We start from the raw sequence: 16,866 nt of genomic DNA on the forward strand, positions 1-16,866 counted from the left end.
AAAAATCTCTAATCGGGGTGCCTGGGTGGTTCAGTAGGTTAAGCGTCTGACTTCAGCTTCAGGTCATGATCTCATGATTGGTGATTTCAACCCCTGCATTGGGCTCTGTGCTGACAGCTTAGAGCCTGGAGCCTGCTTCAGATTCTGTGTCACCCTCTCTTTCTGCCCCTCCCCCTGCTCGTGCTCTCTCTCCCTCTCTCAAAGAATAAATAAATATTAAAAAACTTTTTTTAAATAAAAAAAAACAATCTCCAATCATTTCAAAGAAGGGAAGGAGAGAAAAAGGAACACATTACAAATATACAGGAAGATACTGACTCGGCCCCAAATAAATCAGCAACTACATTAAATTTAGATGAACTAAATGCTGCAATTTAAAGACAAAGATTATCATGTTGGGCTTTTTAAAATAAAGAGTCATGTGCTATTTATAAGAAACGTATCTAAAACCTAAGGATATAGAAAGGCTGAAAACAAGGAATTATAATAGATATATTCTGCAAACATGAATCAAAATACATGTAGCTGATACGGCCACATTAATATCCAACTTTAAAGCAAAAAAAGTATTATTAGCCATAATTCAGAATACATAGGCATGAAGCCAAGACATCAAAATTGTAAGAAGCACCACTAATGATTCCCATGCACTCTAAAATCCGTATGATAAGGCTACACACTTTCTAAGGAGTATGAGCCGGAACCCATAGAGGAATAAACAGTAAATCCTTAAAACCAGGGTTTCCAAACCAAGACACCAACATTTTAGACCAGACAGCACTTTGTTACAGGAGACTGCCCCGTACTTGACAGAATGTTTAGCAGGATCTCTGGCCTCTACCTACTAGATGCTAGCTAATCATACCACCACAATTCCTCAGTGGTGACAACCAAAAACACCTCCAGATATTGCCAAAAGTCCCCAAAGGGCAAAATCTTCTCTGGTTGAAAATTACTCCCTTAGCGCAACTTTTTGGTTACTCATTCTCACACAGGAGTTTTGATTTTTCGGGCAACACAAAGCAGATAATGTTTGTTAGGTAAAGTCCATATCCACCCAATCCATCCTCCTATCCACCATCTGTCCATTTAGCAAGTATCTACTGGGTGCCTAGTTTGCATTAGAGGCACTGTTCTAGGTGTTGGGAATATACATCATTGAAAAGACACAACAATCCCTGCTTTCAAAGAGCTTACATTTGGGAGTGGTGATCGGGGGTGGAAAAAAAGTCATCATCTAAATAAAAATCAATGCTTAAATAAGCTGCATTACTGAATGTCAATCAAAGTCTCCCTTTAAAATTTTTCTCATTTTTTACTACCCTTGAAAAGTACTGGCCCTCATTTTGAAATCATTTAAAATCAGCTTTTATCACAAGGCAAAAAAATAGTACCTCTCACTCTGACTCTATGAGCAAATAACCCTATGCTCCCTTTCTCTCAACACATGAGGTGGGTGTTACTTAAATTTGGGGATCTCCATTTCGAAGTTAAACAGCATCCCTTTTGTCTCCTCAGTGTCTTTAGCTACAGGGGTAGAACAAGAAAATTTCCAAGAGTAACAAATGAGAGTTAAACCTTGTCCACCAACCACCCCCACCATGTGGAACAGGGTACTCTGTGGCACTTACAGGAATCCAAGGCCAGCCCGTCTTGAATTCTGATACGCACACGTACAGAAGTAAAAAGGCAGAACTCAGGTTATTTACTTTAGCTAAGCAGGGAATATCAGTTATACCTATAACTTAATTGAGCCCTCGATTTTTGAACCAGAGTTTTCACAAAACCCTCACTGCTTCCAGGGCAATATTTTATGAATTTTCTCTAAGCTTTTCATTTCAAAAAGTCTATCTCATGAAATTTTAGAATTAGAATGGTGAAAGAAGAATCCCATATAATTCGACACCCTCCTTTTTGCCTTCCCCCATATAAGAAAGAGCAGAAAACATGATCTCATTCTCGTAAAAGTAGTGACAGGCAAGGCATTTAGTCAAGTTTTGGAACTCACTAATTCTCTATTAGCTAAGCTTACATCACTTACATAAAACCACAGAGGCCACAAGGGGTTTTCATTAGGCAAGCGTTGGCCCATATCCCATTTTTTTAAAGGTCACTGAATGTTGTTTTAAATGTATATCTCCTAATAAACTGAGCCACTGCAGGCAGCACCAACAACCAAAGAAAATATACTATTTTCAAATTAAGGTCAAATTTTAGAGAGGATTTTTTTTTTTTTAACGTTTATTCATTTTTGAGACAGAGAGAGACAGAGCATGAACGGGGGAGGGGCAGAGAGAGGGAGACACAGAATCGGAAGCAGGCTCCAGGCTCTGAGCCATCAGCCCAGAGCCCGACGCGGGGCTCGAACTCACGGACCCCGAGATCATGACCTGAGCTGAAGTCGGATGCTTAACCGACTGAGCCACCCAGGCGCCCCTAGAGAGGATTTAATGAGCTTCAAGGATACGGTAGACCTTTCCTTAATATTCAACAGAGACAGAAAATAAACTACAGATACGGCAACAAGAACAAAGCAGGTCTCTAATGTTGCTGTTCAAGAGGCAGAAAAGCAAAGAGGATGAGGTAGACGATTGAAATTTCTCATGGGCTATTGAACAAAGTGAATACCTCAAACCAAAACACTAGATGGTGGAGACATTTGGAAGTGTCCTTGAACACAGCTTCATGGATATTTCCCTGATTATCAGTTTTAAACTTTTAGGCTGCTTTCTAATCATCTTGCAAGAGAGTTTCAAAAGTTTGGATAGAAGTTTTGATTTAAGGAAACATCACAACTTCATTTTCCCAAGCATCTCCTTTCCCACGATTGCACCGCACTTTTGACCACTCAAGGACACTTTTGATCATGGACATTTTGAAATTTTATATAACCGTTCTCCACATGTTCGGTCAGTTTCACAGAAATATTTCTCTTTATCCAAAGCTAAATGGCCTCTCTATGTGTAGTGCACATATGTGTATGCACCTGCTCATATACAGAAATCATTCTCCTGAAGGCAGGTGATCTTATTTATAAACAATGAAAGTCATTCAACAATAACATGGCTTTCGGGGAGCCTGGATGACTCAGTCCGTTGAGTGTTCGACTTTAGCTCAGGTCATGATCTCACGGTCTGTGAGTTCGAGCCCTGTGTTGGGCTCTGTGCTGACAACTCAGAGCCTAGAGCCTGCTTCGGATTCTGTGTCTTCCTCTTTCTCTGTCCCTCCCCCTTCATGCTTTGTGTCTCTCAAAAATAAAAATAACCATTAAAAAATATCTTTAAAAAAAATAACATGGCTTTCTTCACTTGATATTGAATTAACCACAGAAAAGTAAAACAAAAGACAGTGGAAGCATTTGTGAAATATTTAGGCTTTATGGGTTAGACAGATATGAGGCTGAAATGACACTAAGCCAGGATCTGTGCCATGTTAGATGTAAGGCAAGTGTCTGGAATCAAGAACACTACAGCAAGACATGCTTAGACTGGCATGGATCAAAATCAATCAGCATTGGCTATACGTAGAGAAAGGTTTTTTTGTTTTGTTTTGTTGTTTTTCTGTTTTTGAGAGAGACAAAGAGAGCTGGCAGAGAGAGAGAGAGAGAGAGAGAGAGAGAGAGAGAGAACCCAAGCAGGCTCCACACTCAGGGTGGAGCCTGATGCAAGAACTCGATCTGGGGACTGGGAGATCATGACCTGAGCTGAAATCAAGAGATGCCTAACTGACTGAGCCACCCAGGCACCTCTAGAGATACCATTTTAAACTGAAAGTATTTGAGCAAAGAAAAGACCTCAGGATAAGTAATAGACAACAATTTGAGAAAAGGGTCTTAGAAAAAGGGAGTTCAGTGATGAGGGGTCCTATTTTCAGCGTAATCCGGTGTGACAATCAGAAAGCAAGTGAGCCAAGAGATAGGGTGAAAGGATGAGACAGAAATAAACAGAATCACAAGTGAAGATCGAGGGAAAGAAGGACCATCTTCAGGGAAATCATCTGTTGGTTATGTTTTACTGCTTCAACAAGGTAGGTCAGAAGACTGTAAATGGGTCTACAGAGGAAAATAACTTGGAACAGCTATTCAGGTAAAGAACACACGGAGAACAGGAAGCACAGTAAACTGCTAATAAACCTGTATCCCCCTAGTATACCCGCACATACAGATCAACCATTACCCTGCTATCTGAAATAGTTAAAATCATCAGGTGCTCTCAGGACTTTAAAAGCATGTAGGGGCACCTGGGCTGCTCAGTCGGTTAAGCGTCTGACTCGGCTCAGGTCATGATCTCACAGTTCAGGAGTTTGAGTCCCATGTCAGGCTCTGTGCTGACAGCTCAGAGCCTGGAGCCTGCTTCAGATTCTGTGTCTCCCTCTCTCCCTGTCCCTCCCCCACTTGCATGTGTGCCTGTTCTCGCTCTCAAAAATAAATAAACATTAAAAATTTTTAAAAATAATAAATAAATAAAATAAAGGCTTGCAAAAATGTCCCTATATCTGGGATGGATTCAGTGGCATGTAGCTCAGACCCAACTTTAAAATAAAAAGAAAATAACATTTGCTATCTATCATGTGCCAAGCGCTAGTAAAAGATTTATATGTATTATCTCATTTAATCATTCACTCATTCTATATTTGCTGAACACCAAGTGCTGTGTCACCCCTTTCCCAACAATGTTGTAAGCGTTATTAATATGCCCAACTTCCATAGGGGAAAAAAAAACGTAACACTAAGTGATTGAGTTATGTGCTCAAGGTCACACAACTGATAAATTACTAACTTGGGCATATTTAATTTTTGTTTGGGAACAGTGGATTTGAATAGTCCCTTTGCCATTCAAATGATTTGTGTTTCTGGGAAAGTTACTTACATTTTTTTTCCCTCCTATGTTTCTCATACTGTGAAAGGGGAAAGTGTTAGCACTGTTCTCAAATATGATTTATGACGACCGAAGAATTCTTCAAGGAAAAAAGGGGGGGCACTGATAAAATGGAATAGGTGCTATAAGTATTATCCATCCCATAAATAGTCCAAGCATATTTTTCTCATGACAACACCGCTGCATGAAGCTCTTTCTCCTTGTATTTTTTTCTTATAAAAACACTATATGTCTACAGACTTTAGGGATATACAAATACTCAAGATTCTTAACTCCAACACAGAATCTGTTTATGGAGGCCACAGCTTCAAATGAATGCTAATATGATGAATTTGAAACTGAAAGCAATCAGCAACTGTGGAAAATGTAGCATTGGCTATGGTTTACATCTTTTAAAGCATATTTGTTCAATGTCTATGCTCAGCAAAGCACCTTCCTGTAAGTTTCATATTTATATGTGTCCTTGTAAATATTGTAGCTAGACCTGAGCCTCACTTCCAAATACAACCACCTGATGTAAATGGGCAACTTTATAAAGACAAACCTCAGAAACAATTAAAAGTTACATGATGATGGTTTGACCAAACTTTCTCCAAAAATAAAATTTAGTGTTTAAAGTCACATTCTAAAAATCTCTTTGATGTGTAGATTGGCTGATGAATAACCGTTTAGGAAGTTACGTCAACGGCACACATGCTCCAAATACATCCACGGGGTGGCTGAAGAGGAGTAAGTAACATAAAAACCTCAGCTTCCAACTTTACAGGCATTCCTTGTGTCTTCCAGAATATACAAGAATTGTATTGTTCAAGGCATGTTCCTTGAGTATCATTTTCATGGAGGGCACAGGGAAACTCTCAGAACCCAAACTCCCAGTGAGATGAAAGAAATGTCTCATTTATTTGTGTAGCGTAACAGAGACGGCCCTGCCTGTCACTCCTGAGACAAAGAATTTATTCCTCAGCATTTCTTTTTTTCTCAGAGGCAGCATTCTATTATGGGAAGAGCCCTGGGCTTGCAGCTGAAAATCCGGAGTGCAAGTTCAAACTCTCTCACTGCTCTATACTTCAGGTCAGTGGTGCTCCAGGTGTGGTCCCCAGACTTGCATCAATATCACCTGAGAACTTACCAGGAATGCAAATTCTTGGGCTCCCCAACCTACTGAATCAGAAACTCTCCAAGTGTGGCCCAGCCCTCTGCCTTTTCACAAATCACCCAGGGACTCTGATGCCCTCTCAAGTCTAAGGGCAACTGCTGAAGCCAAATTAATTCTCCAGAGCGCTGAACAGGAATAATAATACCAGATCTGTCTTCTTCAATGGGCTATTCAATATCAAATTGTTACAAGTATTTGATAACATGCAAAATTGCTTTGCAAATCTGCAAATTACTAATAACTGCAAAGAACTGCTTTAGAAATATAACTTTTTGGGAATGCAAACTGGTGCAGCCACTCTGGAAAACAGTATGGAGGTTCCTCAAAAAACTAAAAATAGAACTACCCTACGACCCAGCAATTGCACTACTAGGCATTTATCCAAGGGATACAGATGTGCTGTTTTGAAGGGACACATGCACCCCCATTTTTATAGCAGCACTATCAACAAAAGCCAAAGTATGGAAAGAGCCCAAATGTCCATTGATGGATGAATGGATAAAGAAGATGTGGTATATACAGACAATGGAGTCTTACTCAGCAATCAAAAAGAATGAAATCTTGCCATTTGCAACTACGTGGATGGAACTGGAGGGTATTATGCTAAGTGAAATTAGTCAGAGAAAGACAAAAATCATATGACTTCACTCATATGAGGACTTTAAGAGACAAAACAGATGAACATAAGGGAAGTGAAGCAAAAATAATATAAAAACAGGGAGGGGGACAAAACAGAAGAGACTCATAAATACGGAGAACAAACTGAGGGTTACTGGAGGGGTTGTGGGAGGGGGAATGGGCTAAATGGGTAAGGGGCACTAAGGAATCTACTCCTGAAATCACTGTTGCACTAATGCTAACTAATTTGGATGTAAATTTTAAAAAATTAAAAATAAAATTTAAAAAAATAAAAAGAAATAAAAAAAAGAAATACAACTTTTAGCATCACTTCTCAATCTGAAAAGTACAGTTATGATAGTTCAGGGAGTTTAGATTGCTAATGGAGGGTTCTGATCAAGAGTGTTACATCTCTGTCCCAAAAATAAATAAAAAACGTTGAAAAAAAAAATTTAAAAAAAGGGGCGCCTGGGTGGCGCAGTCGGTTAAGCATCCGACTTCAGCCAGGTCACGATCTCGCGGTCCGTGAGTTCGAGCCCCGCGTCAGGCTCTGGGCTGACGGCTCGGAGCCTGGAGCCTGCTTCCGATTCTGTGTCTCCCTCTCTCTCTGCCCCTCCCCCGTTCATGCTCTGTCTCTCTCTGTCCCAAAAATAAATAAAAAACGTTGAAAAAAAAATTTAAGAGTGTTATAGAAATGTGAAGTTTTCTGTTAGGTCTGCAAATGTTTTATAGACGATATTTTGTTACAATGCCCCCTGGTGATGATCATTAAAACTTTATCTCAGTTTTATCAGGTCAACTTTTTCTTCAAATAAATGAAAAATAACTGTGCTCTTAAGGGAGAGAGGAGTTACAGAAAAATTTTTGCTTAAAAGATTTTTTTTAGTTTAAAAATATTTAAAATATTAAATATTAAAATTATAAAAATTAAAATATTAAAAATATTTGTTTCAAGGAACTAAAATACTCAGCAATTTAATTAGCTTACAGCCTAATGGTAGCTTTTCAAGACAGACTTGAAAAGAATTATTCTACTAGTGGTACAAACTATAATGGTGCTTTGGGAAACAGGGAAGGCATCACAGGGCAGAGACAGAGTTGAACTAAGACTTGTAAGATGATAAAAACTTGGTAGCCTTTACCAGGTCAATATTAACAACATCCAATTATTATTAAACATTCGAAACTGTGTATTTTTGAAAGACAGCTTGGCAATTCCTAAGGAGTGCACCTGTTATGATGAGCATCAGGTTTTGTATGGAGGTGTTAAATCACTATACTGTACACCTGGAATTAATGTTACACTGTTAACTAACCAGAATTTAAATAAAAACTTAAAAAAAAAAAAAGAAGTAAATGTGCAATTACCATACGATTCAGCAATCCCACTTCTAGGTATATACCCAAAAGAAATGAAAACAGAAAATCAAACAGATATTTGTATGTTCAGGATCATAGCAGCATTAGTCTCAAAAGCCAAAAGGTGAAGCAACCCAAGTGCTTCAGATGAATGAATAAACAAAATGTGATGAATACATCCAATGGAATATTATTCAGCCCTAAAAAAGGAAGGAAATTCTGACAAAGGCTATAACATAGATGAACCGTGAAGACATGTTAAAAGTGAAATATGGTCACAAGAAGACAAATTATGGTATGTTTGTATGATGTATATTGTTCTTCAAGGAGGTGGCCAGAGTTGTCAAATGTGTAGACACAGAAAATGGCAGCTATCTGGGGCGGTAGTGTTTAAGGGAAACAAGGTTTTAGTTGGAGATGATAAAACACTTCTGGAGATAGATGATGATGGTTGTACAACATTTTGAGTACATCTAGTGCCATAGAACTAAATACTTAAAAATGATTAAAATGATCAATTTTGTGTTATGTATATTTTAACACAACAATAACTACATTTTTTCTAAAATAGACTTTATACTTATTTTTCATATTTGAGTCACCTTCGGTACAAACAATTTCTCTAAGGGTAAAAAGCATTGAAATTTCAATTTGGACTTGATCAGAAAAAAGATTTAATAGATCAAAAACTATTTTATTGTACACCTTGTGGATTGATGGGCTTCTAATTATTACCTTGCATGTGGAATTATACTTGCTCAGATATGAAATGTGATATCAAAAACTGCCATTTCTTTCCCCAAATTCAAAACTTGTCAAGACCAACTGTTTCTCAGTTCTTTGAAATACGGTAAAGTCAAAATTCATTTATAAATGGGAAAAAAATATTTTTTCATTGTTTATGGCTCAAAAACAACTAACAAAAGTGTCACCTTGGATAAATTACAAAGGATAACAATTTATGTTTTGAAAAGTCATATTTTCAAAAAGTCTGAGGTGACTAAAAGCAGTATATAATAACAAAAAACACTTAACCGTAACTAATATATTAAAATATTTATGATAGCAATCAGAGTTCACTTAGTTCAAACAGTTTCATTAGGCAGAGAAAACACAGGAAGGAATGGGAGAGAACAGGTTTTGAAATTCTAGAACGAAGCAAATCTTTGAGTCATTTGTATAATCCAAGGTTCCAGTTACTACAGGTTTTAAGGCTATGCATATTTCTCTAATCTCAATAGCATAAGTGAAGTCATGTTCTAGTTATAATAGAAGTAGGCTCTACTTACTCCTGATGGAAATGTCTGAATAATATTTCCAGCTATGTCTAGGATTCTTAGGTTTTTAAGACGACAAATTCCCTGTGTCAGAAAACAAGAGAGATTTTTAAAAATCTAATATGTAGAATCATAAATATTTCTTCTAAGTTCAAACTTGATAGGACTGACCATCTTTCCTAATTACCTGATCGGTTCTTCAGTACATCCTCCCTGAGGAGTTACTATGTCCTGGGGTCCCAGATTCTCTAAGGTCTCCATTACCTCTGACCACTCCAGGGCAACATAACATGGTGGCCAAGAGTTAGACTATTTGTAGGCTCAGATCTCCAACACTATGTAACTACAGACAAATTTCTCAATCTCTTTGTACTTCATTTTCTCCATTTGTAAAATGAAAATGGTAATGGAAGCCCTTACTTTGATATGGTTATTGAATGGATTAAATAAGTTACTGATCAGTAAGTGCTTACTGAAAGGCCTTATAGTGAGAGAACTCAGTAAACATACTAAAACTAAAATAGAACCTTAGAGAAACAGAAAAACAGATGCAAAAGGTCTATCAACAATTCCAAAGGCATTTATTTCACATCTACCTTTGGCTTAGCTCTGTGCTCACTCAATCCTTTCCTTATACAAAAAAAATTAAACTTATTAGTGTCTCTATCTACATGTCCAATGTGACTGAATAGGCATATACATTCACACACATATGCAGACACACACATAATTTATAATGTACCAGAAAATGATTCATAATTTGCTCACTACCAAAACAAACTAGTATTTTCTAGAATACCTTACGTATAATGCAGACCAAAAAGCACAATGATAGACTGAATCAGATTAAATGTACAAAAACATAAATAATCATAGGCAGTCTTTACATAATAACTTAGGACAGGACTTACTAGGATTTAAATTTTTAGAGTCCAAACTCCTCGGGATTAAAAAAATAATTGTAGTAGGAGTATTGATGGGAAGTCCAGACTTTTAAGTCAGACAGACATGGATTTGAGCCCTTTCTCTGACCTTTGTAAAGTGTGTTTAAGTCGTCTAACCTCTCTGTTCCTTATTTTAGAGTGGGTAAATAAGAAGAGCAACATACCAGAGTTATGAACACTAATAATATAATACTTCATGACCATGATCCTGTTACTACTGTTATTATTTTTCCCTCAAATAAAGGAGTTACACTTCTAACAGATTTACTTTGTAATTTCAGGAAATATTCTTAATTACAGAAATTAGGATTTTTAAGGAACTTAAGAAAAAATTTAATTTTTTAAAGTTTATTTATTCATTTTGAGATAGACAGCATGAGTCGAGGAAGGACAGAGAGAGGGGGAGAGAATCTCAAGCAGGCCCTGTGCTCTCAGCACAGAACCCGACGAGGGGCTTGAACTCATGAAACCACAAGATCATGACCGAAGCTGAAACCAAGAGTTGCACACTTAACCAACTGAGCCACCCAGGCACCCCAAGAATGACATTTTTGAAATATACCTATTTAAAGCCTACACCTTGCTATATTTTTTAAAAATTTTTTAATGTTTACATTTGAGAGAGAGAGAGAGAGACACAGTATGGGCAGGGGAGGGGCAGCGAGAGAGGGAGACATGGAATCCGAAGCAGGCTCCAGGCTCCACGATATCAACACAGAGCCCAATGCAGGGCTCGAACTCACAAACTGTGAGACCATGACCTGAGCTGAAGTTGGACACTTAACCGACTAAGCCACCCAGGTGCCCCATACACCTTGCTATATTTATCACGTTACAGTGTGCACAGAAGTTTTAAAGGGAATATTATCCTCTTGAGAGAAAAATGAAACAGTAGGAATGGATCTACCTTTTGTATTCCTCAATTTACTGTATGACATGCATTCCCTCCTATCAAATTAATTTTAATTTGCATAAGGAAGGAAAGTAAACCCATTGACAGGTTCCCAGCAAGAAACAGTACTCTCAAAATGGGAAATTTGAGGAGAGTTTAATAAAACCACCATGTATAAAAGTTTGGCAAGGTTCTGACAAAGTTCCCCCAAACAGCAGGGAGTTCTTTACTGCCACAGGCCTGAAGAGCCAAGGGAGGTAGTAATGGTCCATATGAGTATCACCTTATAGTTACTAACTACGGTCTTCCAGAAAAGTGTGCAGGCAACTTACAACATCCTATCAGGGAGGGTACCAGGGGAATACCATCTGGTACACACTCTCCTCCTCCCTTTCACATCCTACTAGTGGCTATCATTGGCCACATCCAAGAGGAAGTCAGAGGACAAAGAAGCTTACTGATGCCCATGAGGTCAGTCTCCCAGGCACAGAACAGTTTGGAAGAGGATGAAGAGTAGCTGTGTAGGAAAAATGGAAGACAGCACATATTCCAAACCTAAAGTGTACTTACATACTATGCCATACACAGGGTTGCCCGATAAATCACAAAAGGTTCACTTAAATAGAAATTTCAGAGAACAATTTTGTTTAGTATAAGTACGTCCCATGCAATATTTGGAACATATTTATACTAAAAAATTATTCATTCTTTATCTGAAATTCAAATTTAAGTGAGCATCCTGCGTCCCTATTTATTAAATTTGGCACCCCTACTATGTAGAATAATCCAAGTTATTACCCTCCTATGTCATAGGTCTTTGGGAACTAACTATGTCTAACTGGAGGGAAAGCAAATGATGGCTTGTATTGAGATGTCCAAATCTATTCCATAGCCACTCCCCATCATGTGGCAATGAGTTCTTACCCATGAAAATTTGGTTCCACGTTTTGCTTACCTTTGGCAGAACTTCAATATTGTTCCTGACCAGAAGAAGCTTCTGGAGCTCCTTCAAGAACTTAATCTCTTCAGGTATGCAAATGAGCTGATTGTAGTTAAGGTGAAGTTCAAAAAGATTCTTAAGAAAACAAAGTTCTTTAGGAATGCTGGCTAGCTGGTTATGATTTATACTCAAATATTTAAGGTTTTTTAATCTAAAAAAAAGGATATGAATGATATTCATGAAAATAAGAAAGTCCATTGAGCATACCACTTATCAGAAGTCATGTGTCAATTCATTCTTTTGTAGCTCACCTGAGCCTTACTTTAGTCACAGGTTCTCAACTATTACAAATACTTTGAGCATAAAAAATCTTTTCTATAATTTAACTTTTAAAGCTATTTTTAATTGGATAACTTATGTTAAAAGTATTTTTTTATGTTTATTTTTGAGAGAGCACAAGCAGGGGAGAAACGGGGGGGGGGTAGGGGTGGGGGGAAGGGACACAGGATCTGAAGCAGGCTCTGCACTGACAGCAGAGAGACTGATGCAGGGCTCAAACTCATGAACGGTGACATCATGACCTGAGCTGAAGTCTGACACTTAACTCACAGAGCCACCCAGGCATCCCTTATGTTAAAAGTATTTTATAAAATCAAAATGTAGATTTAAAAAAGAAGAAACTCTATTTTCACTCTTTGTATGTATACATTGGCTATATTGAAGAGGAAGCCAGAGGACAAAGGAAGACATACATATGCACAAATATACATATACATACATACGTAGATGTAAATGGATAGAGGCAGAGATAGAGATATAGGTACAGATTAAATGTCTTGCACCAAACAGATATAAGCACTCTTAGCTGCTATGAAAGATGCAAAGATGAATCAGCCACACATTCTGCCCTTATATATGTCAGGGTCTAGAAGGAGATATCAGATGGAGCCATAATATGAAGATAGGAAATGCCATCAGACCTGGGGAAAGAGATTAAGGAAATTTGAGTTTCTAATTGCAGATATGGAGCATGATGTCTATCACAAGCATTTTGGAAGAACAAACATTTTGAATTTGGCTTTGAATAACAGAACTTGTAAAATCGGGGCAATGGTGGGCACAATAAGCTGAGAAAATACTAATATTTTGAATAAAGGAGAAAGACATTAGTAATGTTGAGCACCAACTATGCACCTATGCATTAAATTTAATCATCAGTACAACCCTAAGGTTGGAATTATTACCCTTAATTTACAAATAAGGAAAATATGGGGCGCCTGGGTGGCTCAGACAGTTAAGCATCCAACTTTGGCTCAGGTCAGATCTCCCGGTTTGTGGGTTCGAGCCCCGCATCAGGCTCTGTGCTGACAGCTCAGAGCTTGGAGCCTGCTTCATATTCTGTCTCCGTCTCTCTCTCTGCCCCTCCCCTGCTTGTGCACTATCTTTCTCAAATATAAATAAACATTAATTTTTTTTTTTTTAATGTTCAAGAGAGGAAATACAAACAAACCTACTAGAACCAAAAGCAGGGTCATAGACTACAAAGTCACTATTGAAAAATCTATTGGATTTCTATACTGTAGCCACAAACAATTGGAAAATAATAGGTCTGAAAACTCCATTTACAGTAACATAAAAACACCTATAGTTAGGAATACATTTAACAAAGGATATGAGAGACTTCTACACCAACAACTAACTGTAAATCATGACAGAAAATTTAAGAGAGCTCTAAATAAAAGTATAGATATGTCTTATTCATATATAAAAGGAAACAATATTGCTAAGATGCCAATTCTCCCCAAATTGATCTACAGTTCAACTCAGCCCAAATAAAAATCTTAACAGTCTCTTTGTGTAAAAATTGAAAAATCAATTTTAAAATTTATATGGATATTCAAAGTAACTAGTGTGGCCAAAACTATTATAAAAAAGACAAAGTCAAGGGGAGCCTAGGTGGCTCAGTCAGTTAAGCACCCAACTCTTGATTTCGGCTCAGGTCATAATCCCAGGGTTGTGAGATTGAGCCCCACATTGGGCTCTGCACTGACAGTGTGGATCCTACTTGGGATTCTCTCTCCCCCCCCTCTCTCTCTGCACCTCCCCCACTCATGCTCTCTCTCTTTCTCAAAATAAATAAATAACCAAAAAAATAAAAAAGTTTTAAGAAAAAAATGACTCTGTGTGTCTGTCGCCTGGTTCTCTTATTTTATTTCATACTATATGTCAGCTGTAACTGACTCTTAGTAATGTTTCTTTCAGTTTATAACTGAGATTTCTCTCAGTTTATAACATGATCTCAGGCTTGTGACATCCAGCCCCAAGACCAGCTCCATGCTGGGTGTAGAGCCTGCTTAAGATTCTCTCCCATCCTCTCCCTGTACCCCTCCCCTGCTTGTGGGCTTCTCCAGTGCCCTACTCCCCTCAAAAGGCAATCTTTCAACAAATGGTGCTAGAACAACTGGATAAACATATGGGGAAAAAATCAACTTTGACTATTGCCCCACAGCACACCAGACATTAATTTGAGATGAATCATAGACCTAAATATAAAAACTAAAACTATAAAGCTTGTAGAAGAAAATATAGGATAATGTGGGAAAAAAAGAAACTTGGACTATTACCCCACGCTATGCACAAACATTAATTTGACATGAATCATAGACCTAAATATAAAAACTAAAACTATAAACTTGTAGAAGAAAGTATAGGATAATATCTTGATAACTTTGGGGTAGGCAAATATTTCCTTAAAAGGCCACAGAAAGCACTAATCTGAAAATAAAAATATTTATAAATTGGCCTTTATCAAAGTTAAAAATTTCAGTTCTTCTCTAAGTACTGTTAAGAAAATTAAAAGGCAAGCCACATAATAGAAGAAATATCTGCAATACATACACTTATGAAAATACGTGTATCCAGAATACATAAAGAACTCTGTTTTTAAATGTTTGTTTATTTATTTTGAGAGAAAGAGTGCATGCATGTGCACAGGGGAGGGACAGAGAGAGGAGAGAGACAGAGGGTGAGACAGCCAATCCCAAGCAGGTTCTGCACTGTCAGTGCACAGCCCTAGGCAGGCCTCCAACTCACTAACAGTGAGATCATTACCTGAGCCGGACACTTAACCCACTGAGCCACCCAGGCGCCCCTAAAGGACTCTTACAAGTCGATTCTAAGAAAGAAAAAAACATAATTTTTTACATGGAAAAAACATTTGATACAAGCACTTCACTAAAGAAGATACATAAATGGGCAATGAGAACATGAAAAGGTGCTCAACTGTCATTAGACATTAGGGAAATGCAAACTAAAAATACCCTAAGATGTGACTTCATACCCACTACAATGGTTAACATTTTTAAAACTGCTGGGGATGTAAAATGGTACAACCACTTTGCAAAACAACTGGCAGTTCTTTATAAATTAACATATACACCTACACTCCTACTCTACAACTTTACAACTCTACTCCTAGGAATTGAAATGAAAAGTAAATTAAACATATGTCCACAAAAAGACTTGCACAAGAATATTTATAATAGCTTAATTCATTATAGCCCCAAATGGGAAATAACCCAAATGTCTATAAACAGGAGAAAATAATTTGTGGCATAATTCATGCAATGAAATGCTACTGGGGATAAACAAAAAACAACAAACTGCTGACAAATGCAACAATAAGGTGAATCTCAAAAAAAACATATGCTTAGCAAAAGACAGGCACAAAAGAATATATACTGTATGATTCCATTTCTTTAGTTCCAGAACAAGTAAAACTAATCTGTAGAGGTAGAAATCAGAATAGTAGTTGCTTATGAGAGGTAAGAATTTACTGGACGTGTAAGAGGAAATTTGTAGGTTGAAGGAAATGTCTGATACCTTACTGGTGTGTATACATTTGTCCAAACTCATTGAATGGAACACTCACTATTTTTGTGTAACGTGGTATTCAGCAGAGAGAAAAGGCCATTAGACTTGATTGCCCAAAGGACATTAATGAACTTTGAAAATAATATTCAGTAGAACGAAGAGGGAAAAAACAGAATTTCAAGGGGTTAAGTAGGAAACAAAAGCAATAGATGGCAGTTTAGAGAACTCTGGTTATGGAGAGACCATGAGGGAGGAGAAAAGGCAAGAAGTAGACTTTGTCTTAAGGTCTACTTAAGGCAAGGTAAAGAGGCTGAAAAGAAAGGAATGAAGGGAGTGCGAATTTCTCAGTAAAATAAGGTTCAAAGTCATTTGCAGAGAGGATATAGAGTCAAAAATGGACGACCTAGTGTTAAAAGAGTGAAAATGTGTGGAGTAGGTCCTGTGGAGAAAGGGACAAGGAATTTTCTTCATTAATCATTGTTATAATCACTATTTTAATTGATTCTACTCTGAATTAATATTATGGCAGTTGGCTTTTCATTTTGTCATTATTTCAAGGCACTAAGCTGGGCTCAGAGGCTACTGTAAATTAGTCATCACTCATTGGTTGAAAAAGAGCAGAAGAGAAAACAAGGAATGGCCATGTTGCCATTTCCAGGAGCAGGGAGACCTTCCCTACTCTTCCAAGAGAAAACCACAGGAGGTACACTTGCAGCTTCTCCCTGCCCTCTTCCTCTCCAGTGGGCCAAAGAATAATTTCACTGACTGGCGAGTTTGGAGGAAGAACTGAGCCTACTGGTTTCGTCTCTTCCTTTCTCCCTCTTTCTTTCAGAGACATTCTGTTTCCAGGATGCCCCACGTTCTCGTTTTCCTTCTGTGGTTGTGCCACTCTGCCCATATAGAGTTGTTTGGGGGCAAAACTCTAACCTG

The 16,866-nt window shown here is 37.8% G+C and overlaps 1 protein-coding gene across 1 annotated transcript in view; it reads right to left on the reverse strand.

Moving 5' to 3' along the window:
• The window catches only part of LRRC69 (leucine rich repeat containing 69), an 84,589-nt gene that overhangs the window by 41,740 nt on the left and 25,983 nt on the right, over positions 1–16,866 (reverse strand). The window contains exons 6-7 of the mRNA XM_049632681.1: positions 12,079–12,274; positions 9,300–9,371 (exon numbers count right to left, since the gene is read on the reverse strand). Of these exons, the coding sequence (XP_049488638.1) occupies positions 9,300–9,371; positions 12,079–12,274 (268 nt within the window). The remainder of the gene's footprint in view (positions 1–9,299; positions 9,372–12,078; positions 12,275–16,866) is intronic.

The sequence above is a fragment of the Panthera uncia genome, chromosome F2, assembly GCF_023721935.1.
Source record: "Panthera uncia isolate 11264 chromosome F2, Puncia_PCG_1.0, whole genome shotgun sequence".
NCBI classification, from domain to species: domain Eukaryota; kingdom Metazoa; phylum Chordata; class Mammalia; order Carnivora; family Felidae; genus Panthera; species Panthera uncia.